General features: G+C 58.6%; 2 protein-coding genes across 5 annotated transcripts; both read right to left on the minus strand.

Annotated features, from left to right (window-relative positions):
- Positions 1–3,147: 3,147 nt before the first annotated feature.
- On the minus strand, positions 3,148–6,923 carry SPIB (Spi-B transcription factor). Its single transcript, XM_072607037.1, has 6 exons — positions 6,799–6,923; positions 5,978–6,005; positions 5,563–5,635; positions 4,971–5,170; positions 4,527–4,671; positions 3,148–3,551 (listed from the first exon to the last, which is right to left on the minus strand). Exons 1-6 carry the CDS (start codon positions 6,921–6,923, stop codon positions 3,256–3,258), a joined length of 867 nt encoding a protein of 288 aa, XP_072463138.1. The 3' UTR covers positions 3,148–3,255.
- A 2,248-nt stretch (positions 6,924–9,171) lies between these two features.
- POLD1 (DNA polymerase delta 1, catalytic subunit) lies at positions 9,172–21,675 on the minus strand. Of its 4 annotated transcripts, none has more exons than XM_072607034.1 (27): positions 21,623–21,675; positions 21,232–21,443; positions 19,559–19,672; positions 19,315–19,479; positions 19,120–19,245; positions 18,856–19,024; positions 18,219–18,300; positions 18,002–18,131; positions 17,416–17,582; positions 17,138–17,242; positions 16,787–16,927; positions 16,598–16,708; positions 16,265–16,456; positions 15,466–15,554; positions 15,185–15,301; positions 14,971–15,084; positions 14,727–14,874; positions 13,742–13,837; positions 13,525–13,662; positions 13,262–13,437; positions 11,983–12,135; positions 11,607–11,709; positions 11,016–11,148; positions 10,722–10,835; positions 10,401–10,453; positions 10,209–10,306; positions 9,172–9,330 (listed from the first exon to the last, which is right to left on the minus strand). In XM_072607034.1, the coding sequence occupies exons 2-27, from the start codon at positions 21,440–21,442 to the stop codon at positions 9,225–9,227; spliced, it is 3,351 nt and encodes a 1,116-aa protein (XP_072463135.1). In that variant the 5' UTR covers position 21,443; positions 21,623–21,675; the 3' UTR covers positions 9,172–9,224. The 4 variants fall into 4 exon arrangements, with proteins under 4 accessions (XP_072463135.1, XP_072463133.1, XP_072463134.1 ...); XM_072607032.1 differs by having other exon boundaries at positions 21,559–21,663; XM_072607033.1 differs by having other exon boundaries at positions 21,573–21,655.
- Positions 21,676–22,997: the final 1,322 nt, after the last annotated feature.

Below are 22,997 nucleotides of genomic sequence, written 5' to 3' on the forward strand. Positions count from 1 at the left end.
GAGGGAGGGTTTGGAGGGTCAGGACACCTGGCCGTCTGTGGGAGGCCTCAGGGCAGGGGAAGGGGACACCTGGGTCCATACTGTCTGGGAGCTGTGGAAGCAGGATACCTTGGTATGGGGGGGTCAGCCTGGGATATCAGAACAACTGGGTCCTTGAGGGAGACAGGAGTTAGGGTATCAGGCCTCTGGCATTCTTTTGGGTTAGGGTAAGGCTGGGGGCCCAGGCACCCAGATGTCTGCAAGTTAGGCGTCTTCAGAGAAATTGGACCCTTGGGGAAATGAGAGCCAAGTCCCCAGATCAGTGGGGAGGATCAGATTTCTTGGAGTGGACACCAAGTCTCAGGTTAGTGTTGAGGGCTGGCTTGAGCCAGGGCAGCCAGCACCCCAGAGACCTCTCTTTGCCTAGGGGAGACCTGCTTTCTCCAGTTGGGGTGTGGAGAATTTCTTAGATTTTCACAACTGGGTGCCCCAACTCAGGGACATTTTATCCCAGCCTAGCTGCTGTGGCCAGGCCACCTGGCCTGGGCTGCTCCACCCCCAGGGTCCCCTGCCCAGAGCCAAATACCCCTCAGAGGAACTTTCCACCATCCTGGGCCCCCGATTCCCAAGGAAGGAGGGAAGCCTGAAGGAAGTGGGAGAGAGCACAGCAAGGCCTGGAAGGACTGGGGAGCCCAGAATTCATGAATCCTTTTCTGAGCTGAAGCCCAAGGTAGGGTGGGAGGAAGGAGGATTTCAGGTACTGGCACAAGCTCTGGTCCTCCCTCACCAAAACACAACAAAACATCCCTGTAGCCTTTACCGGGGCTGGCAGAACATTTGACCCATCCAAAGTAGAATGCTTGCTGACATCAGCAGTCTCAGGTCAGACTCTCTCCATTGAGATGGGGGGTAGGGCAGCAACCAATAGAAACCAGCAGAAGATGGGGTGGAAGGGGGTGAGGAGCACAGGGCAGGGAGTCTGAGAAGCCTAGCAAGAGCCGGGGGGTGGGGGGGGGGGGGCATTGATCCAGACGGCCAGGAGACTGAGAGACAGAGAGAGAGAGAGAGAGAGAGAGACAGACAGACAGACAGACAGACAGAGAGACAAACAGACAGAGAGAGAGAGAGAGAGACAGACAGACAGACAGACAGAGAGACAGAGACAGACAGACAGAGAGACAGAGAGAGACAGGGAGGAGGAAGAGAGAGACAGAGAGACAGAGACAGAAAGAGGGAGGAGGAAGAGAGAGAGAGGGAGAGGAGGAGGAGGAAGAGAGAGACTGAGAGGGACGGAGGGGATGAGACCTAGAGCAAGGAGGTGGAACAGAGTTGTGGAGGGAGACACAGACAAAAGATGAGGCAGGGAGAAATGAGAAGGGACAGTGGGAGTCTTCCCACCCAGCAGCAGCTAAGATTTCCAGAACAGACAGACAGTTGGGGAGCCACCAGAGAGATATAGAGATTTTGGAAGAGAGAGCAGTGGCAACAAGGAGCCAGAAACACTGGGGCAGCTGGGTAGCGCAGTGGACCAAGGACTGGGACTGTAGTCAGAGGTCAAATCTGGCCTGAGACACTAGTTGTGTGACCTTGGGCAAGTCACTTTACCCTGTTTGCCTCAGTTTCCTCATCTGTCAAATGAGCTGGAGAAAGAAATGGCAAACCATTCCAGTGTCTCTGCCAAGAAAACCCCAGATGGAGTCACCAAGTCAGACACAGCTGAACTACAAGTGTGTGCGGGGTGGGGGGGGTCCCAAGGCCCAGCCCCATCTCTGTTCAGTGTGTGGCTCCACTTGAGCATTAGGGGTGGGGCACAGAAGCTCAGCAATCCCAAGGAATTTGCTTGGGTTGATTCCATGTTGGCAGTTTCCCAAAGGAATACACCATGTTCCAGTGTGTTTATCTTTTATTCACAAAATTCGTGACTTTGGAAGGTGAGACATGACTGAGGTCTGTGGTAGGAAGGGGCAGGGAGGTTAACTGGAGGAAGGGGGTGCCTCTTCCAAGGCATTTTGGTAGGGAGGAACTAACTGCCTCAGAGGTCAGAGGCCTAGGTTCCAGGCCCAGCCAGAGTCCTCCTGACCTCCCCCTCTGCACACCCCTGACCAGTCCCCTCTCCAGGTAACCTAGGGAGGAGATGTAGAGGCACTGAGAGAGAATGGCTCTGGACCAGCTGAGGAGGATTGTGGAAAAGCACTCCAGAGAAAGTTCCAGTGGGTAGGGGTCCCAGAGTGAGGCCCACATGACAATAAATCTCACAAAGACCCTCCCTCCAGCATCCAGGGAAGGGCTCACCCCCTTCAGAGGCAGCCCATAGCACTTTGGGAACTCCTTCAGATCCAATACAGAATGTCTGAGCCAGACAGAACCTTAGATGTTGTCTGGCCAAACTCCCTTAGGGAGAAACTGAGGCCCAGAAAGGGACAACATACTCAGGGTTACACAATGAGTCAGGGCCAGGACCAAAAAGCCAGAGAGAGACCTCAGGGATCATCCCTCTTTTTACACATGGGGAAACTGAGGCACAGCCAAGTCACACAGCTACCTTAGAGAAACAAGGGCCAGAGAGCTACCCAGTCAGCCACTGAGGGACCCAGGACCTGGATCCAGGTGTAACTAGGATAGGGGGCCTTAGCCCCTCACTTCTCCCCCTCTACACCATTGTGATATAGTTCCTTCCAGTCCAAGATCTAGGGCTAGCCCTTCAGTGTACCCTTGGCTGGGCTGATGACTGCTTTCCCCAGGCCTGGAGATTTGGTCCTGAGCTCCAGTGGGGGGGCGAGGCACCCAGGCAAAACGATCCTAGTTTGGATCTGCTCTGGTGGGAAGGGGCCCAGACCACAGCGCCCTTGGCAACTGGAGGCTGCAGTCCCCTCCCTTTTATAGCTAAGGACATTGAGGACCAGCTCCCCCAAAGTCACAGGGCGTGTCAGGGCTGAATGCCTCTGGACCAGGAGTGAGAGGACTGGAAAGGGGGCTTGCAGGTGCCCGGGCAAAGGCTATGGATCGGGGTCTGAGGTGGTCATGGGTGGCCCTGACTTCCCCACCCCTTCCCAAGAAACTAGAGCTGGAGTCATTGCAGGCCAGGGATGGCTGAGGCCCTGAGACAGCCCCAGACAGGGTTTGGAGGGGGCCCTCGGAGCCCCTGATGGGGGAAGCCTTCAGGGGCTCTTGACTCAGGAGTGGAAAATCTCAAAGCACCGTTAGCTCAGGGAGGGGGAGCTCCAAACACTCTTGGTGACAACCACAGTGGCTCCCCCAAGGCACACCCTGGGGCCCTCATGCCCGCCGGGTGGTCAGCAGGGTGCTATCAAACTGGTATGTGAGTTTTCGCTTGACCTTGCGAATTTCTCCGGTCTTGGCATAGTTTCGTAGAGCCCGGGCCAGTTTCTGGTAGGTCATGCGCTTGCGGTTGCCTTTCTGCTGGCCCCAGCGCCTGGCCAGGGCCTCCTTGTGCTTGGAGGAGAACTGGAACACGCCGGCACCAGGTTCTACCCACCACACGCATTCCCGCATGTCCCCACGGGTTAGCAGCCCCAGCAAGAACTGGTAGAGACGGAGCTTCTTCCGGGCACCTGCAGAGGAAGAACGGGTTGGATGTCAGCCCGGACCCCCCCCCCCCCTCGCATCCTTTGGGGACACCTGCCCTCCATCAGCTCTGTAGAAGTCAACCCATCAGCCAATGAGCAAAGGTGTCATTAGTGGCTGGTGCCAGGGACAGGAAGCACCAAGGATTTCCTCTAAACAGCTTTTTCAGATAGATTCTGTATGAGGGGAGACCTTGGAGCAACGGGGGGGGGGGCACTGAGACCTCAGCTGTGGGGGCAAAGCTGGGGACCCACCCACAGTAACCTATTTTTCCTGCTTAATACAAACTGAACTCTGTTTACCTGCTAAAAAATGTGACTGCTCCTCACAAACACTGGGCACATCAGCAGCCTGGACTAAGTGTCCAGGGTCTCCATAACTTTGCCTCCGAATCTGCCTGGGTCTCCCCTTCCCCCAGTCATAGTTTTCTAGCCAAGAGGAACACTTAATTTCATAGGTGAGGAAAGAGACCCAGGGAGGGGTCCTGATTTGCCTGAAGTCACAGGGCTGAGACAGGGGAGCTTACTGGGGGCGCCTGAAGGCACAGCAAGACCACATCGACTGAGGGATAGGCTGACTATCTTTGGAGAGGGGGGACATAATAGCAGGCTTCCAGTAGAGGGTGGAGAGATTAACTTTATTCTGCCTGGCCCCAGATGGCAGAACTAGGAGCCATGGGGACAAATTACACTTGGAGAAAGGAAGAATTTCCTAACAGTTATCAAGTTGTGAACTGGGCTGCCTCAATAGGTAGTGAGCTCCCCATCCTCAGAGATCTGCAAGTCCAGGCTGGATGACCACTTAGGTTCTTATGCTGTAGCAGAGAACATTCTTAGCCAGAGGATGGACCAGGTGGCCTCTGAGACTCTGTGATGCCCACTTGGAGCAGGCACTTCCTAGGGGCAGAACTCTCCCATCAGACTCAGGGCTGTCTCCCCCTCCCAGACCAGGTGGCATCATACCTGCATCGACTCCTCTGCCTTCCCCTCCAGCTGCCAGGGTCTCATCAGACTCACTGTCAGACACTTCCAGGGCTGGGCTGTCCGTTGGAAACTCCTCATCCTCAGATAAGCCAGGACTGGGGAACTGGGTAAATGAAGCCAGGGGCTGGGAGCAGGGAGGGGCGAAGTCAGAGCTTGTGGTTCCGTTCTCCAAGCTGGTGTCCCTGAACCTACCTAGGCCTCTCAGTCTTCTCCCCTTCTCTATCACATAGCTAGAAGGGACCTCAGCCTTCTCCCCATCCTCAGAGGGAGGATCGATTAGGATTCAGCCTTCTCCCCAACCTCAGAGGGAGGGGTGATTAACCTGAACCTACCTCCAGCTTGGCTGGCTCCCAGACTACTGCTCTGGGTCACATCATGCTGATCTACCCCCTACCCCCTTCCTGCCTTGGTCATTCTGCTCACCTGGCCTCCAAAGTCCTCCTCCTGGTAGGTGCTGAGCCCTGGGCCTGGGGCGGGCTCCAGCTGCCCCCCAGGGCCGTAGCTGAAGGGCAGGTAGGAGAGTGGGAGGCCCTGGAATTGGCCGAGTGAGGCTGCCGAGGGGTCGAAGGGCTCGTAGGAAGTGGCCAGGCTGGGTGGCGGCTCTGTCCAGCCCCACAGGGAATCTGGGGAAGGCAGGAGGGGGTGCCCTGAGACTTGGTCCCCTGGCACAAAGGGTCAATTGTGGAAAGGAAAGGAAGGTCATCATTGGCTCCAACATTTGCATGCATGGGGAGGGGGGTGAGATTAGGAGAGATCTGATGAGGGGGGAGTAGAGGGAGGAGGACGAATGAGGAAATGGGAATCCAGAGGCACGGAGCCTGGGGGGTCAGGGGAGAGGCTATAGGAAGAGGTGGTAGAATGGGGAAAGCCAGGGGAATGGGGAGGGGATAAAGGGCATTTGGACGGGTGCCAAGAATGGGAGAGAAAACTGGGGGAGGGGGAAATTAGACTCACTGAGAACATAAGTGGGCAGTGACCCCCAGGCAATGGGGAGGAAGGGGAAGCAGGTACTTACCTACCATGCCCTCGGGGTCCATGTAGCTGGGGTGTTTGCCGCTGTCCAGATCATAGAAGACCCCATCTGAGTACTGCGGAGGGGCACCGGATAGTCACCAAGGGGGGACACCCCACCGGCCAGAGAAAGACAGAGGAGAGACAGAGACAGAGACAGAGAGAAATGGGAGATAGTGACCAGGTAGGGAGGAGAGACTCAGACCAGGTAGGGAGGAGAGACTCACTGAAGAATTAGACAGGTTGGGGGGCACAGGAACACGGAGAGAGAGGGGGGATGGGGTGGACCGGGAGAGACAAGAAAGAGGGAGAATAGACAGGCAGAAAAGATGAGATACGTCAATGGAAGGTGTGTGGCAGAAGGAGCCCTTTTAGAGATGGGCCTCTTGGGCCCTAGGTAACGGAGAGGCAGAACTTACCTGGGAAGAAAAGTGTGAATCCTCCAACCTGGGGAGGGGAGAAAAGACAGGATGGGGACAGAGTCATCCCCGCGTCCCTCCCCCACGTCACTGTGCCCCCCACTCTCCAGGGACCGCATCAATATGTATTCTTTCCTCATTGTATCCTTTATCTATGTCCCTCACTCTCCGTCTATCCCATAGCTCAATCCTTCCATGACCCTCACTCCCTCTGTACCCCTCACTGCCTCCCGTCTCCCAATCCTTTCCAAACTCTGGCTCTCCAAACAGATCTTCGTGGGCATCTGGTTTATTGTGGGGGAAGCTGAGCAGTAGTTACAGGTTGGCCCCTGAGGCTGTAGAGGGGTGTGAGCTGAAGCCTCGCCCTCCCCCACCCTGGGGCTTAGAACAGGAAGGGGGCACGGAAATATCCCTGGGGAGATTTGCATGGGCTGAGGCTGAGGTGGTGAGAGTGTTTGCAGGGGTGGGGGCTGGGGGCGCTTAGTGAAAGTGGGAGAGAAAGTGTGGAGGTTTTTTGAGGGAATTGGACCCAGCCATGGGAAAGGAATGGGACCAAATAGAGCCTTAGAGGAGAGAGCCCACGAAAGGGATGGGGAGGGCTAAGGGGAAGCAAGCTAGAGTGACCGGGGGAGACCCAAAAGAGAGACAGTGAGGGCTGTGGAGAGATGGAGAGGAGAGGGGCAGAGGCCAGGAGAACAGACCTGGAGGAAACAGGAGCAAGGCAGGAGACAGAGGTGAAGGGAAGCAGAGAGACGCAAGGAGGCAGAGAAAGGGAAGAGACACCTCGCCTGTGCCCTCGGAGCCTGGGGGTCCTCACTTACTGTGCGGCCTCCAGCGTGAGCATGGTGGGGCAGGGGCCTGGGGATGGTACAGGGTCTGGGTTCTGTCCTGGCATGGCTAGCACCTTATAGCCAGGGAGGGCAGGGGCGGGGCCCGGTGACCTCATCGAAAATCCCCTCCGGGGGGGCCCTACAGATGGGGGATTGCTCAACGAGTCACGTGAGTGGGGGTGGGAGGGTAGAGCGGGGCACTGCACAACTCAGTCCCGGGGGTACCTAAGGAGGGCTGGGGGCCAGCATTCCCAAATTCCCACAGGATGCAGGACACTTGGATTCTTGAAATGGGAGGTGGGCAGAAGCAGATACCTGGTTCCCTGGGGGAGGGGAGGTGCCCGAAGCCTAAGGGGGTAAGACGAGGTACTTGGGTTCCAGATCCAGGGTTCTGTCTTGGGGTCCCACACACCAGAATTTTCTCCCTGAGGGTTGAGGGATGGCACTAGCTTGTGTCCCTAAGAAAGGTTGTGTGCCACACATGCGTTGAGCAAATGGCCTAGGAGCTCAACCAGGGACTTCCTCAGGAGGAGGTAGGGGAAACATTTGAACCTCTAGGAAAAAGACCTAAGGTCCTGTCAGAGATGGAAGACCCCAAAGGGAGGAGTCCTTGGAGATGATGAGACTTGTGAAATTCGGGTATTAGGTACCGGAGAAAATGGAGCCTCAGAAGCACAGGAGTGCTAGGAGACATTGTATGCCAACCCCATTTCACAGTTAAGGAACCTGAAGAACAAGGACAGTCCCAGGGCACTATGCATGGAGTCTTAGAAGATCAGAGATGAAAGAGGGCTTTGGGCTCACAGGGTTGGATACCTGCCCTCATCTGTGGCACAGGGAAGGCGGACTGGACCTGTGAAAGCCCACCCAGCTCTGGATCCGATTCCTGAACCCTGTTCCCCAGACCCCAGCTTCACTTCACAGGGACGAGCAGGAGGCCCCAGGGGACACTGACGCTTCTATGACGATTCATCTTGCAGTCTAGTGTTTGACTCTTCATTGGGGTTTTTCTTGGCAGAGACACGGAAGTGATTTGCCATTTCTTTTCTCCAGTTTATTTTACAGATGAGGAAACGGAGGCAAACGGTGAAACGCCTTTCCCAGAGTCACACAGTTAGGAAGCGTCTGAGGCCAGATTTGAGCTAAGAAGAATCTTCCTGACTTGGATCTGGTGTTTCATCCACTGTTTCAGGATCCCCAAGGGCTTCAACCAAAACCAGACAGAGGAAGGAGGGCATCACCCCCATTTCACAGATGGGAAATCTGGGCTCTTCCAAGCTCACAAAACACTTTCCTCCCTCTGGCTGGTGGAGGGGAGGGTGGGCATCACTACCCCAGCATGAGTGCCTCTCTGCCCATTCTGCCCCTTTCCTGACACCCCAATCACCCACAGCTAGGAAGGGCAGGCCTTTGAATCTGGCATCAAGCACTGGTTGAGTAATAGAACTTGTCTACCTCAGTTTCCTGACCTGTAAGATGGGAATACTCAGACCTATCTCCTGGGGTTGTTGCGAGAACCAAATGAGATAAGTGTAAAACACCGTAATAAGCACAATTGTCTTGTTGGATGAGAAACAACTTGGCTCTGTGGAGTAAATGTGCTGGGAGAGAGACGGAAGGGCATGGCCTTGGTCACCCCCGACCTTGAGAAGGGGCTGCTTCCAGCTGTCAGATGCTGGAGAGGCTGAAGGAGCCACCAAGGCTGCTCCAGGGAGGGGATAAGAGGAAGCCAAGTCCTGGCCTGTCCATCTCGACACTCCCAGGGTGGGAGGGCTGGGCCCTCTATCTGGTCACTCACAGACTCTGATCTGACAGAAGCTGAGGTCTGGGAGTTTAAAGGGTCTTAGCCCAGGTGACAGTGATGGAGGCAGGTAGGGCTGGATTCCAGGTACCCTCCTACAAAGTTTCGGGTTCATATTTCCAGAGATTGCCCTGAAGAACCTCTACAGCCAGCAATTTCTGCCAGCACCCTCACTATGGCCCTAGCTCATGGGAGAGGGTGGGGCTGGGCACCCTGTGCCAGCTCAGACCTTCCCTTCTATCCAACAGGAGATGACAGGCGCTATGAGCACTATCCACACTTGCCCCTAGAGACAATGCCCTGGCCCCCCATCCTAGTTAGAGATCTGTAGAACACACCTCACAGGTGGTCATCAGCCTTTGCCTGAAGCCCTCTATTGACAGAGAGCTCACTAACTTCACAGACAGCCCACTTCACATGTGGCCAGCTGCCATGGGTACAAAATCCCTGCCACCCCACTTGCACCTGCCTCCCCTGGCTTGCCTTGAGTCTTGGGGGGCCAGAAAGGGTGCAATTACCAGCAGGATTCTTCCCTCTACCCTCCCAAAGAACTGCACAAGGGGAACCCAAAGGCCCAAAGCTTTATTGATCCTGACATCCAAAGCCGCATCTTCAGTCACCAGGTAGTGGGGCCTGGGGGCCCAAACCGAGCCAGGAGCTGTTCCTGGTCATCCAGGTCCTTCTGCACCTTTTTGCGCATGTAGAAGATGGGACAGTCCCGGCTGCAGAGGGAGGGGGAGGGAAGCACCATGAGCCCTGTGATCCTGCCTCCCCACCCCAATTATCCCCCATACTCTCTGGGGTATCTGGGTACCGGCCCCTAACCACCACTCCCCTGACCGAGGCAGCTGACAATTCCTCCTCATGGGCCCCAGGCCAGTTCACTCTCCAGCCCACTGAACATCCAGAATCCCACTGCCTTCCCCCAGCCCTGGCCCAGCCGAGCCCAGCTCTCTAGGGGCCATTGGGAGGTGCTCACGCCAACCCTCCCAGTAGCAGTCCCCACCACCCAGGAGGCCACCAGGCTACCCTCCTCCCTTCCCCAGTGGCCAGCGATGGGTCCAGGATGCTGCAGGCTGGGGGTGGGTAACGGTGCCAGGCTTCCTCCTCAGCTGTTCCCAGGACTTTGGCCTCTCTCTAGTCCCAGCCCTGCCCTGGTTGCCTCTGCCTGGGAGCCAGCTTGTTTGCTTGGGGGGCCTGGCGGGCGGCGATAAGGCCAGGGTGGGGAGGGAGGAGGTGGCCCAGTGTATATCACCTGTCTCTGTGCTCATTCTGGCTCTGGCGTGGGAACCTGGCTTGCCAGGCCTTTCCCTAGGGAAAGCCCAGCCCCACCTAGCCAGGATGAGGGAGGGGGACAGAAGGAGATGGGGGGATGGGGGACAAAGACCTTGGGGGGGCAGGGAGGTCTGTCATAAGAAATTCTGTAGGACTGTGCAATTCAGAAAACTGAGGCGGAGGAGGATGACTGGGGCTTGCCCAAGGCCTCCCCTGCACACAGTGGAAGAGCCAAGTTTCACACCAACGGTCCCTGCTCTAGACTGGTTCCTCCGGGGGTCTGGAGCAGCAAGACAGAAGTCCTGTGGTACAGTGACCCCCATACCTGGTACAGAGCACATCCTCATGCAGACTGCCCTGGCAGCGTTGGCATTGTGTCCAAAGGCGGGAGAATCGCTCCTCGAGGGCACTCAGGTGTGCTACCTGAGGACAGAGGGCAGCTGCTGGGACTGTGGAGGCCTGGGGACCCAGCCCCCTCATCCCCCACCTCCCTCAGTGGTCCCAACTGCCCCCTCACCTCTTTCTGGTACAGCTCAGACTCCCGGGGAAGACAGAATTTGCACACGGCTCCTAGAGGGGCAGGGCCCAACCAGGGTCACCATGGGGGAGCGGGGGTGTCAGGGACTGACCCAGAGGTGGACACCACCCGATCCAGGCCAGCCTCTGAAAGTCCCCAGAGAGCAGAGAACAAGGGAGTATGTGTGTGTGGGAAAAACTCCCCTGGGGAAACCCCGGGCGGGGGCCTGCTCTCCCCCCACTCCTTGCCCTCAGCCCCTGCACCCCGCCCAGCCTGGACACACAAGGTGCTAGTGGGGAGCTAGAAGCCCGGGGTCCTCACCGTGATGGCTGAGAACAGCCCGACAACCAATACAGCTGCTCCTGCGTGTGGCGAAGGCGAGGAGCCCCCCAACCTTGGCCGTCAGCACCGTCTTACAGCGAGTGTGCTCACCGCCTGGTGGGGGCAGGCAGAGGACACAGGCTGATACCCCCAGATCTCAGGCCCAAGGCAGCCTCCCCTGCTTCAATCCCTCCTCCCCCATTGCCCAGCCCAGTCCTGCTGGGCCTTGCCCCCCAGCCTGGCCCAGTCCCCTGGTCCTCCCCACCAACCAGCCCAGCCCTGCCCAGCCCTCACGCAGCAGTACAGCCTCGGCCCGGCCTTCGCCCAGGATGGGCTCAAAGATCCTCAGCAGGGGCTTTGCCAGTTGCTGCTCCAGGTAGTACTGTGTGTCAATGGGCAGGCTGTGCTCCAGCACAAACAGGGGGTCCTGGGGGGAAGAAGAGGGGGATGCTGGGCTGGGAGGCCCAGGGCTGCAGCTCTGGAGCCCGGGAAATGGGTTCAAACCCTGATTCTGAGATCTTGTACAAACAAGTGAGCCAATCTCCACAACCCCTAGCCCATGACCTGAGGCCCATTGGTTAGCTGAGGCATCAGGAGTTGGGGGGACAGCAGGTCAGAGGTCACTGTGTCACAGGACAGAAGGCACAGCCTGATGGGTGGCTGCCTCAGGGGGGACATATGAGGCTCCCCGAGCAGCCACCTGGGGACCCAGGGGAGGAGCCAGCCCAGGGAAAGCACCCGTGGCCCCCACCCCTGACCTGGCCTCCGCAGCCTGGAAAGGGGAAGTGAGAATGGAGAGGGCGGCCAGGCCAAGGCCACAGGTGGTAGTGGGTCTCTTGGGGAAGCGGGGGGGGGGGGGTGGGGGGATGGGGAAAGAGGGCAGACCTCTGACTTCATATAGGCCGCAACACCCTTGGCAGCACTGATGATGACATAAGGCACTCGGTCCCCCAGGCTGGGGGCACTGCCAGGGTCCCGTTTCCTCATCCTGAAGAGAGACAGGAAGGGTCACCCACAGGTCCCAGGCAGCACCAGTCTGGGGCACAGCCTCCCTCCCCCACCCCAGGGATAACAGGAACAGGCAAAGCTGGGGAGCAGTTGATCCCCACAGGAAGTGGGAGGGGAGCCCAGCTGGGCAGGCCAAGGACGCTATTTCTGGGTCATCCCGACCCCAAGCTGGGCTGCCTGCGCCCACCTGCCCCCCATGTCTCTGTCTCAGACCCTCCCTGCCTCCCTGATCTTCTCCCTGCCACAGCCCAACCTCTCAGCCAGCTCGACATGGGCCTGCTTCCCCGCATAGTCAGCAGCGGCCCTCGTCAGCTCCTTGGTGATGACCAGCTGGGAGATGTCGATCCGGTTGCACAGGAGGTCCGAGATGACATCCTGGGCATGGGCCACCGCACCAGAGGGGTCTCTGAGGGAGACAGAGAGAGGAGGTCTCAGCTGCAGGTGGAAATGCCAGGCTGGGCCAAGGGCAGCATAGCACTTGAACTGGCACCAATGGGGCCTGGGTTCTGATCCCACCCCTAACAAGTAGTTAGCCTCTACCTGGGTGACTTTGGATCAGTCATTGCCTCTCTGGGCCCATGGCCCTCCCTGCACCATACCCACCAACTGAGGGTGTCCTTCAAGGCTCTGTCCTGAGGGCTTTCCTTTCTCTGGGGCCCTCATCACATCCAGAAGTGACTGCCAGTTTTATACATCCAGGCCTAGCCTTTCTCCGAGGCATAGGATAGATGCAGGATCACATTAACTAGCTCAACTCTCCTCATTTTACAGATGAGGAAACTGAGGCCCAGCTTGGTGAACAGCTGGCCTGTGCTGTCTCCACCTGGACGGTCCATCAGCTTCTCAAATCCCACCCCGCAGCTCTCCTTCCTCTAGAGTTCCTGACTGTAGCTGATGAGACCGCTGGCCTTATAGTGAGTGCCACCTCAAGTCCTCACTGACCCTCATTCCCCATCTTTATCAGCCACTAAATACTATACTATCTGCAGGATTCCCCTCATCTTCCCCCATACCCTCTGCCAGTTCAGGCCCCTATCCCCTCACTGGGACAGCTGCCATGTGTCCCCCTCCTCCATCACAATAATCTCCCCGTGGCCCAGAAGGAAATGTTGTTGTCCTACTCCAAAGCCTCTAGGATGGCCCAGCAGCTCCTTAGCTCAGCATCTGAAGGCCTCTAGCGTCTGGGGCCAGCTTCCCTCCATCAGCCCACTCCCCTTCCTGTCCCTGGGCCTTCTCAAAGGCTCCTCCTGCAGGGCATGGCTCTAGGGCCACCGGCCTCCAGAAGCCCTGGAGGGGGGAGGTCCTCGAGGGTTCGCCTTTGCTGCGTTACACCTCACCTTGGCTTTCCCTGTAAGTGCCCAGAATCTCTTTGCGGGCAAACAGCATGGTGCTTTTGTTCCTACTTCCCGGGGTGGGCACAGCCTGGTCCATGCTTAGCAAACCCTCAGGAGTAAAAGCCAAGTCAACTCCACAGCCCGGCTCCTTCCCCTGCCCTGAGCTGCCCAGACCCTTGTGCCGCACTGACCACTGACCGGTCAATGAGAAGGCGCCGCAGTGAAGACGTGACCAGATTGGCCACCAGGGGGCAGTTGTCTCGGCGGACGGCCTCCAGCCCTTTACAATCCATCTTGTCATGGGAGTCAGAGCTCGAGGAGAAGAGGAGGCCCGCATAACGCTTCTTACTGATGAGCAAGTATGGGAAATAGACCTATTGGGGGCAGGAGACTTCGAGGGATGAGACCCCTGGAGACCATGAGGCTCCCACTCGAGCCCCTTTGCCCCCTCCTTGGATCACCTTCTCAAACTCCAATCGGATAGGTGAGATGAAGTGGCTAGACACCCAGTCTGCGGCCTCTCGGCCCAGCGCCATCGCCTCTGCCACCGAGGGGACCCCAAAACGGCACATCACAGAGTCCGTGTCTCCATACACCACCTGTGAGAAAGCCCAGGCACCATGGAGGTGGAGCCTGGCTCAGTGAGGGCCCCCCAGCTAGCCTCCACCTGCCTCTCACCTTGGCATTGGCACTGTACCCGTTCTCCACCGTGTACTTGGACTCCACCAGCTGCTTGGTCTTTTCGATCATTTGTCGCCCAAACCCTGTGACGCTCTGAGCAGGAAGGGAAAGAAAACATGGGGGCCTTTGACTGGTCATGAGTTGGTCCAAGATGCCAAAATGGTGGAAAAAAGGCAGGGACTCGCCCAAGCTCTCTGTAGAGAGGCAGCCAGAGTGGCCTTAAGCACCCTTGAGGATCAGGTGCCTGCTCTGTCTTCCCTGCCCCATGGCTCTGCTGTTGGGCCTTGTTTCTCTGGACGTTTCCCTTCCTCTGCCCCAACCACCTACAATTAGCAGCCTCCCAGCCCCTACCACTCCCCCAGCTCACATTCACTAAGCCACAGAACACCAGAAAGTTAGGACTATGTGGATCATTAGCCATCACCTGCTCTGATCCCCACTGGAGATAAGGCTACTACCCAGGAGACCGTCTAACATGGTTTGCACCCCTAGAGGGATAACAGGAATCTGGAGAAGACACGTCAAACCCTGGTGGTGCTGGGCCTAGCCTAACAGGGCTGCCATGGGGCAGCGCGGCCACTGGACTACTGAAGTGCCACCAGTTAGGGAAGAGCAAGCCCCACTGGGGTCGGGTCAGGAGGCAGGAACGGATGTGGCTCCATAAAGAACTCTAGATCTGGAGTCAGAAGCCCTGGGTTTGAATTCAGGCTCGGGCACTCATTCCCTGGGTAGGCTCAGCCGTAAAACGAAGCGGTTGGAGGAAACCTTCTCTCAGGGTCTTCCAGCCATGCTGCTGTGTGTTCCAAAGCTCAGCTAAGCCCAATGGGCAAAAGATTGTTCCCAGAAAAAGAGGGGCTTCTAGAAGACCAGCCAGGGCTGGCAGTCCATGACCCCTAGTTACAGCTGTGTCTTGGAGCCTCCCTCCTGAGCTGAGGGCTCACCTTCCAGGTTCCCATCTCCCCGGCCTCTGAGCCCAACTCACCTGAGAGATCTCTACACACGGCAGCTTCCCAACCTGGGCTCCGGTGAAGCCATACACAGAGTTGGCACTGACTTTCAGTGCCAGCTGACGGCCATCCAGGACTTGCCGCCGCAGGGGATCTGTTTCTTTGGCCAGCTCTGCCTTGGCCCTGGGAAGGATCAATGGTCAGGGCAGCCCATCAGGGGGTTGCAGTGGGATGGGCAGGGGCAAGGTACAGAGGGAGGGTGGAGGTCCTGGCTCCCACCTCTTGCGGGCACTGAGCAGGTTCTCCAAGATCTGGGGCAGAAGCCCTTTCCTCACAGAGGCCTTCACAAACTCGTTCCCCGTCGGGGTCTTTATGAACTCATCTGAGGTGAGGCTGTGGGCGGAGGGGGTTATATGTGAGGAAGAGGCCCTGGCTCAGGACCCATGGACCCCTGTGACCCTCAGCAAGTGGATACCAAGGGCAGCTGCCCTACCCCAGTTTCTGGGCAGCCCCTGGCCTGAGCAACGTTGTGTAGCACAGGTTGTGAGCCATCATGATGGATGGGTACAGGGAGGAGAAGTCCAGGGTCGCGATGGGGACATCGTAGTACCTAGATGGGGGATACATATGAGTGTGGGAAGTCAGCAAAGCCCAGAGCAGCCCCAGGGCAGCCCCATCCCTGCGAGGTGGCCCACCCCAGAGCCTCGTCCCATGCCTCATCCCCTCGTCCCCGCGGGATCGCCTGACCTGACTGCCCCCACCACCTCAGCTCACCCTTTCAGGGGTTCAATCACCGTGGCTCCTGTGAAATCCTCACTCCCCTCAGTCTTCACGACCGGCATCACGAGGCCCTCACGTACCGCCTGGGGGAGGAGGGAGGGGAATGTGGGGGGGGGCAGGTGAAGAGTTAGGGAGTAGAAGGGGGTGGCGACTGGGAGAAATGAGGAGACAGGGAAGAGAGAGAAGCTGAGAAAAACACAGAGGAAGAAAGCCCGGGGTGCCAGGATTCCCGTCTGTCCCATCCCCAGCAGGCCAGAGGAGATGGCACAGTGCTGCCCACCCCTGGCCACAGCCTCGCTCGGCTCATCAGTCACCCTGTCTGCTGGGAAAGAGACAAGGACAGAAAGACAGAAATGGTAACCATGATAGGGACAGGAGCAGAGGAAGGGAGTCGGGGACAGGGGGCAGAACCCTTTGTATCCTGGAATAGGGCAAGAAGCATGGAGGCCAAAACCCAGATGGAAGCTGGAACCTTGGAACAGGGAAAGAAACACGGATGGAGGCGAGAACCCAGGGATAGGAAACAGAACATGGATGGAGGCTAGAACCTGGGGGAGATGAAAGAAACATGGATGGAGGCTGGAATCTAGGGATGAGAGATGAATATGGGTAGAGGCTAGAATCTGGGGATGGGGGACGGAATGTGGAAGCTGGAATCCTGGGATCAGGAATGAAAGAGAATGTAGCCTCGGGATAAAGAATGGAAACCATAAGCTTGGGGACCTGAGAATAGGGAATAGAAGGTACAGAAGAGGGCAGCAGACCCCCTTGTTGCCCCACAGCCTGGGCTGACCTGCCGGAGGAGCTGGGACACCACCTTGACCTGCTGGCCCCGGGTGAGCAGGTAGCCGAGAGGGACACCCGTGACTCTAGCCATCTCCACCGCATTGACCAGGACCATGAGGCGCTCGAGAAGCCGAAGGGGCAGAAAGGCATCCTTCAGGCAGTACACAGCCAGGCGACGGCGGGACTGGTCATTCCCATTCTGCGGGAAGGACAGAGAGGTCATGGAGGCTGGCAGGAGGGAGGAAGCAAGGGCTGGGCAGAAGGATTCCGAAGAGGGAGAGGGGGAAGCTGGGGTCAAGGAGGAGGATGTGGGGTCAGACGAGGTTGGGAGGACAGCCACCTGCAGGTCGGTGATGATGCTGTGCTGCACATCCTCCTTCTGCTCCCCCAGGAAGTGGAAGCTGACGGCGTTGAGGGTGTAGGAGCGCAGCTTGTGCTCTCGCAGTAAGACCTATGGGTGAGGAGGAGGGCCTATGTGTGAGGACCACAGCCTGGGTGGTCTCCCTGGCCACCTAGAGCCCGTCCCTACCTGCAGCATGTCCATTTGCACACGCCCGGTCATGCTGACCACTTTGCTGTCTCGCCGGCCTGTCTGCTTGGACTGGAAGGAAGAGTCACGAATCTGGGAGCGAAGGCCAGAGATCCGGCCCAGGAATGGGAAGGATGGCACCTGGGGAGAGAAGGGGTCGAGGCATGAGGGCGGGAGAGAGGCAGACCCAGGCAGGTGAAGACCGGCACATGGGAGAGGCGAAAGAAACACACAAAATAACACAGGCAGGGATGGACTGAAGGCTGGAGACAGGCAGAGGGAAGGAGTGGCGGAGCAGAGGCACCAGGCGCAGACCCTCCCGCTCCCAGGACCTGGCTGCCACTGATTCACCTTGAGGGTCTGTGCCCTGGAGATGAGATATGGGAGGTCGAAGTTCTGGATGTTGTAGCCAGTGATGACGTCGGGGTCCATGGTGCGGACAAAGGAGGCCCAGGCCTGCCGGGTTTCAGACAAAGGGGTCACTCTGGAGGCCAAGGACCTGGACTACCGCCGTCCCTGCCCCCGGTGCATACCCAACCCAGGGGACAGAATGGAGTCAGTCCACTCAAGGGATGAGAGGGGCCACCAAGTCCCATAGAGCTCAGGGCCAGTCAAGGGCCAGGGGTCACCTCGAGAAGGTCTTCTTCACGCTCAAAGCTGAGGACTTGAGCACCCAGAATGGGGGCACAGGGGCGCAAGGTCAGAGCGAGGCGCAGGAAGGGCTCCTGTTCCCCCCAGCGTAGGCCCACAGAACAGATCTGGATCACGGGATCCCGCTCTGGCTCTGGGAAGATGCCTGTGGGATGTGAAGGGTAGGCCCATCACCCAGGGTTTTCTGAGTGTGACCTTCAGACTCACACGTTTGTGAGGTGTTACCGGTGACCAGGCGTGATGGGGCTCAGGAGGCCCCCTGGTCCAATCCTGCCTCAGACGCTTCCCAGTTGGGTGGCCTTGGGAAAGTCACCCTCCTGCTACCTCAGTTTTCCCTCTCTGTAAAATGGTGATGACAGCCCCTGCCACGAGAGGTGTGGCAAGGATCACTCTTATGGAGCACCATGCAAAGAGCCAGGTAGACAAAAACAGCATCAACACCGCCACTTTGCAGATAAGGAAAGCAGGACTGGGACCTGAGTCTTGCCTCCATCATGGCCGAGACACTTTCATGGAGGCCATCCCCCAAAGACTTCCACCCTTGGGTTAGTGTAGGGCCCAGACCTTTCCTGCCGGCACATTCGATGTCAAAACTCAGCACCCGGAGTGGGGCAATCTGCTGCCACAGCCCCTCTGGAGGGTGGCTGACCACGTCTGACCACAGCACGTCTGTTTCCAGCTGACAGAGTGTGGCCTGGGGAGCAAGCAAGGTGCTTGGAGGGAGCTCGGCACTCCTGAGCCCTAGGCCCACCCTTCACACCCTGGGGCCCGACATCCTCACCTTTCCCTCAGTCCTCAGTCGATACTTTTCTGCTGGGAGCTCGATCCAATTGCATCCAACTATGTTGGTGTCCACCATGAACCTGGGGGGCATGGGGTCAAGGGCCGGAGGTCAGGATCCAACCAGTATCCCCAGAAGGGTGTTTTCTCTCCCCTCCTTCCCCAGGAATCATGCATTCTCAGCGTATAAAGCTAGCCAGGGCTTCACAGGCCTGGGTCCCATCTTGGGCTCCCGGGGCTTACTGTATCCTACCCAAGTCCTTTCCTCTCCCTGGGGCCCAGGCCTCTGCTCCTTACTATAACACTGAATGACTATCAGCCTTGATGGGCCCCTTCTTGCTCTAGTGCTTTGAGGTCAGAGAGTACATCTGGCCATCAGTTGTGCCCCCACCCCCACCCTCTGTAGTCTATGACCAGAGGCTCACCTGGCAAAGCCACCAGGTCCTACTGGGGGGCATGCGATCTAACTGTGGAGGACAGGAAGAGATAGGGGACGAGGGAGGGCTCCAGTGCCCAAGGGAAGATGGAGAGACAAGGGGGACAGAGGAAGAAATGGGGGACAACAACAGAGATGGGGAGTACAACTATAACCCTGGAGTGACCAGGTTGAGGCCAGGTCTGAGACAGGAGCCACTCACCGGATCTCAAAGTCCACATTGGCTTCGTAGGGTGGGAAGCTGGGGGAGCCGAGGCCAGGCAGGCGGATGCCATTCTCCAACAGGCGCCGGGCAGGGGCCACAAGGCGCGGCAGGGCCAGGGTAACCCGCAGAAAGGGTGAGGGGCCACGACCCACATAGCCGTACATGCCTGGGGGGCAAGGCGGACAGTGAGGGCGTCCCCAGCATCACCCTGGGGCAGGCCTTCACCCCCCAAACTTCCACCCCAGGTGGGCAAAGACTCACTCTCGCGGGTGCAGAGCTCCACCCCCAGGACAGCGGGTCCCTTCAACTCTTTGCCCCCTCGCTGCTCCCGGCTCACAGCAGAGTTCAGCTCTCGTTGCAGGTCCCCCAGGTGCTCGGGGCCAAAGCCTGGGGAGGGTCACACAGGTCACCACAGGTTCTACACTCACGGGGATCAGGGGGCTGAAGGTCACTCACCATTGGGTGCAGGGACATAGAAATAGGGAGCGAAGCCATGAATGTGGCAGCAGACAGAGACTCCGGCGTCCGTGACCCCAAAGGCCCGGAGGATGGGAACCGCCTCAGGGGCCGCGTCCAGGGCCGGAGAGGAGGCCCCTGGGAGTGGTGGTGACAACGGGGAGCCTGCAGAGGCACAGTCGAGCTCAGGGAGACAGGCTGGACCCAAGAAGCTGTCCCACTGGCTGCCTGTTTCCCAACTCACCCACGTAATGGTCAATCTCAAGCTGCTGAAAAACAAGGGCCTGGATCTTGGGATCAAGGGTTGGCGGGGCTGGCCGGAGCCAGCGAGCGTCCTGGGCAGACAGGGGGAGATGCCCTGAAAGACGGAGACAACACTCACTGTGGTTCCCAGGCACACCCAGCAGCAGGTGTGACCACATGAGTGGTCAGAGAGAGGCAAAGGGGAGGGGACGGCCACAGAGGACGCTAAGCCTGGAAGGGTTGGAGAGGAAGCTCTGAGGCTGTTACCGCCCTCTGCTTGAACACCTCCCGTGACAAGGGACTCACTACTTTTCCAGACAGACTTTGCCTCCCCTACCACATCCCATTCAAGGTGACATGATGTGTGCCGAGCCTTGAGCATCGAGCTTGGGGTATGAAGGCATCCCTGTCCTCAGGAAGCTTCTGCTCTATTGAGGGTAACAACAGGTGTAGATGCCGGCTATTGTTCAACAATATCCAGATCTCTGTGATCCTCCTGGGGGCTTCTTTGGCAAAGATGCTGGAGGATTTGCCGTTTCCTTGCTCATTTTACACATGAGGAAACGAAGGCAGACGGCGGAAGGGACCCATTCAGGGCCACCAACCAGTAAGCGTCTATGGCTGGATTTGAACTCAGGTTTTCCTGACTGCAGGCCTAGAGCTCTATGCACAATGGCACAATCCAGCGCCCCGTGTCAAGTGTTTACACACACATGCAGGGGATTACACGGGTGTAGGGGACTCCCAGTGGGGAGAGCCCTCCCCCAACGCAGAGTGATGAGGGATGCCAGGCTCTGGGTGGCACTGCCTGCAGCACACAAGCGTCCATGGGAATCTGGGTGGGGAGGGCAAAACGGGGGAGATAGGAAAGGCCTCCAGGAAGAGGCGGGAGGGGACAGAAGAGGGGATGAGCAAGGGTGGCCATGGGGGGTTTGATACAGGGGCGTCCAGGTGAGACCACAGGGCACCGATGGAACAGGACAGATGGGAACGGGAGTGAAGGGAGGGCCGGACGGATGGCTATCCTGGCCCCGCCCATCTCATCCCGGCCCCACCCCTTCCAGGGCCTCACACCCTAGGCCCCGCCCCTCCGGGCCTCACCCCCCCCCCCTCCCGGCTCACTCTCAACCCCACCCCCTCCAGGGCCTCACACCCTAGGCCCCGCCCCCTCCGGGCCTCACCCCCCCTCCCGGCTCACTCTCAACCCCACCCCCTCCAGGGCCTCACACCCTAGGCCCCGCCCCCTCCGGGCCTCACCCCCCCTCCCGGCTCACTCTCAGCCCCACCCCTTCCAGGGCCTCACACCCTAGGCCCCGCCCCTCCGGGCCTCACCCCCCCCCCCTCCCGGCTCACTCTCAGCCCCACCCCTTCCAGGGCCTCACACCCTAGGCCCCGCCCCCTCCGGGCCTCACCCCCCCCCTCCCGGCTCACTCTCAGCCCCACCCCTTCCAGGGCCTCACACCCTAGGCCCCGCCCCTCCGGGCCTCACCCCCCCCCCCCCTCCCGGCTCACTCTCAACCCCACCCCCTCCAGGGCCTCACACCCTAGGCCCCGCCCCCTCCGGGCCTCACCCCCCCCTCCCGGCTCACTCTCAGCCCCACCCCCTCCAGGGCCTCATCCCCCCCCCCCCCCCCCCCCCCGTCTCACTCTCGGCCCCGCCCCCTCCGGCCTCACCCTCGGCCCCGCCCCCGGGCGGCAGCTGCAGCTCCTCCTCCTCCTGCTCCCGGAGCCTCCGCTCCGCCTCCAGCTCCTCCATGAGGGCTAGCTCCTCCTCGAACTGGGAGGGGGGCGCGTCCTCGTCCTCGGCCCAGGCCCCGCTGCCTCCCCGGGGACGCTTGGCCCCGGGAGCCCCCGCTCCGGGCGCCGGCCGCTGTCTGGGCTCCATCCTGCGGGGGCGGAGCGGGAACCTGGTGCCACCCGGAGCCCCCCTCCCCCGTGCCCGAACCCCCCGGCTTCCATCCCCTGCCCCCTCCTCCGGCCGTCCCCCCCAGGCGCCCGCACTCTCGCTCTCTCACTCTCCCTCCAGCGCAGGTTCTAATCTGTCTCCCCGTCTCCCGTAGCTCACGTTTCCCGCCACCGGGTGCGTAGCCCTTTGACCTCTGCGCGCGCAGGTCGGGCGCGGCCATGTTGAGTGTGACTGGGCCCTGATTGGCCACCCTCCGCGCCGGCGCGGACGCCTGGCTGGGAGGGGCGCGGGAGTCGCCATATTGAGCGTGGCGGAAGCTAAAGTCCTACTTCCCTGCGGCGTCATCGGTTGGTTAGCTCCGCCCCCATTTCTCTGAGAGCCAACCGAGGCCCAGAGAGACGGGGAGCCCCGCCCCCTCAGGGTCTCCCCGCTTCCAGCCAGAGGCCAGCTGACTTAGGACCTGGAGCCTGAAGAGGCCTAGGTGTGACCCCGCTCACTGGGCCGTGGGTCAGCAGGGGTCCGAGGGCGGATTTGAACTCAGACACTGACCAGCCCTGGGACGGTCTGCTTCCACCCTCATCTGAAAAATGGGGATGATCCCAGGGTGGTTGTGAGGATTCAGTGGTTAATGATGTCCAGGTGCTTAGGACAGCGCCTGGCACACAGTGGGTGCCACCTTAGTGTGGGCTCCCCAGTCCCTTCGAGGCCCAGATCCAAGGCTGCCTCTGATCGTCACCTTCTGGGCCTCAGTTTCCTCATCTGTGAAATAGGGACACCACCTTCACCTACCTCCCCAGGCGGGTACCCAGTGCTTCCATAAGCCAGCACTGCGGTGGGCTCTGCTCTCTGGCCTCAGTGAAGCCTTCCCTGTTAATGATCTCACCCCGATAAAGCTCATCCACATGTTCATGTGGCGCCTCTCCCCGTGACAAGGGGTCGAATCTTGCCTCTTTTTGCATCCCTGGTGCTTAGTATAGGCTCTGACACTCAGTAGGTATTTAATGAATATTTGTTGATTAAAAAGTGTATTTTTTATATGCCTACAACAGGGACCATTTTTTCTTTTCTATTTTCAGTGCCTACGCGTACAGTAAACCATCTGGGTCAGAACACTCTCAAACACCAAGACTGGTATCATGAAAATGATGGGGAAATTCAGAAACTGATAAAGAAAAAACGAGAACTCCACCAGATATACCAGCAGGACAGTTCATCCACCTCTAAGAAGGCAGCATTGAATTCCATCAAAAGCAAAGTACAGGCAAAGCTTAAGGAGATGCAGGATTCCTGGCTCAGGAAGAAGCAGATGAAATTCAGTTTCATGCTGATAGTAACAATCCAAAGTGCTTTCATGATTCCCTGAAAGCTATTTATGGACCAAAAACCTGTGGTGCATCACACTACTCAGTGCTGATGGAGCCACATTGACTAGTGATAAGAACATGATCCTAGAGAGATGCGCTGAACACTTCCATAATGTTCTCAACAGACCATCATCAATCAATGCTGAGGCCATTGATCATTTACCTCAGGT

Source organism: Notamacropus eugenii, chromosome 5 (genome assembly GCF_028372415.1).
Source record: "Notamacropus eugenii isolate mMacEug1 chromosome 5, mMacEug1.pri_v2, whole genome shotgun sequence".
NCBI lineage: Eukaryota > Metazoa > Chordata > Mammalia > Diprotodontia > Macropodidae > Notamacropus > Notamacropus eugenii.

Bases quoted from the DNA above. Each gene is read 5' to 3' on its own strand.
- POLD1 (XM_072607034.1), bottom strand. From the start codon at position 21,442: ATGGAGCCCAGACAGCGGCCGGCGCCCGGAGCGGGGGCTCCCGGGGCC. The intron at 19,025-19,119 runs GTGAGTCTTTGC...CTTGCCCCCCAG, and splicing joins GGAGCTCTGCACCCGCGAGA to GCATGTACGGCTATGTGGGT. The intron at 14,875-14,970 runs GTGGGAGCCAGG...GATCCTTCCCAG, and splicing joins CTGCTCAGTGCCCGCAAGAG to GGCCAAGGCAGAGCTGGCCA.
- SPIB (XM_072607037.1), bottom strand. From the start codon at position 6,923: ATGAGGTCACCGGGCCCCGCCCCTGCCCTCCCTGGCTATAAGGTGCTA. The intron at 4,672-4,970 runs GTGAGCAGAATG...CCCTGCTCCCAG, and splicing joins AGGAGGACTTTGGAGGCCAG to CCCCTGGCTTCATTTACCCA. The intron at 3,552-4,526 runs GTATGATGCCAC...CTTCCTCTGCAG, and splicing joins AGGCAGAGGAGTCGATGCAG to GTGCCCGGAAGAAGCTCCGT.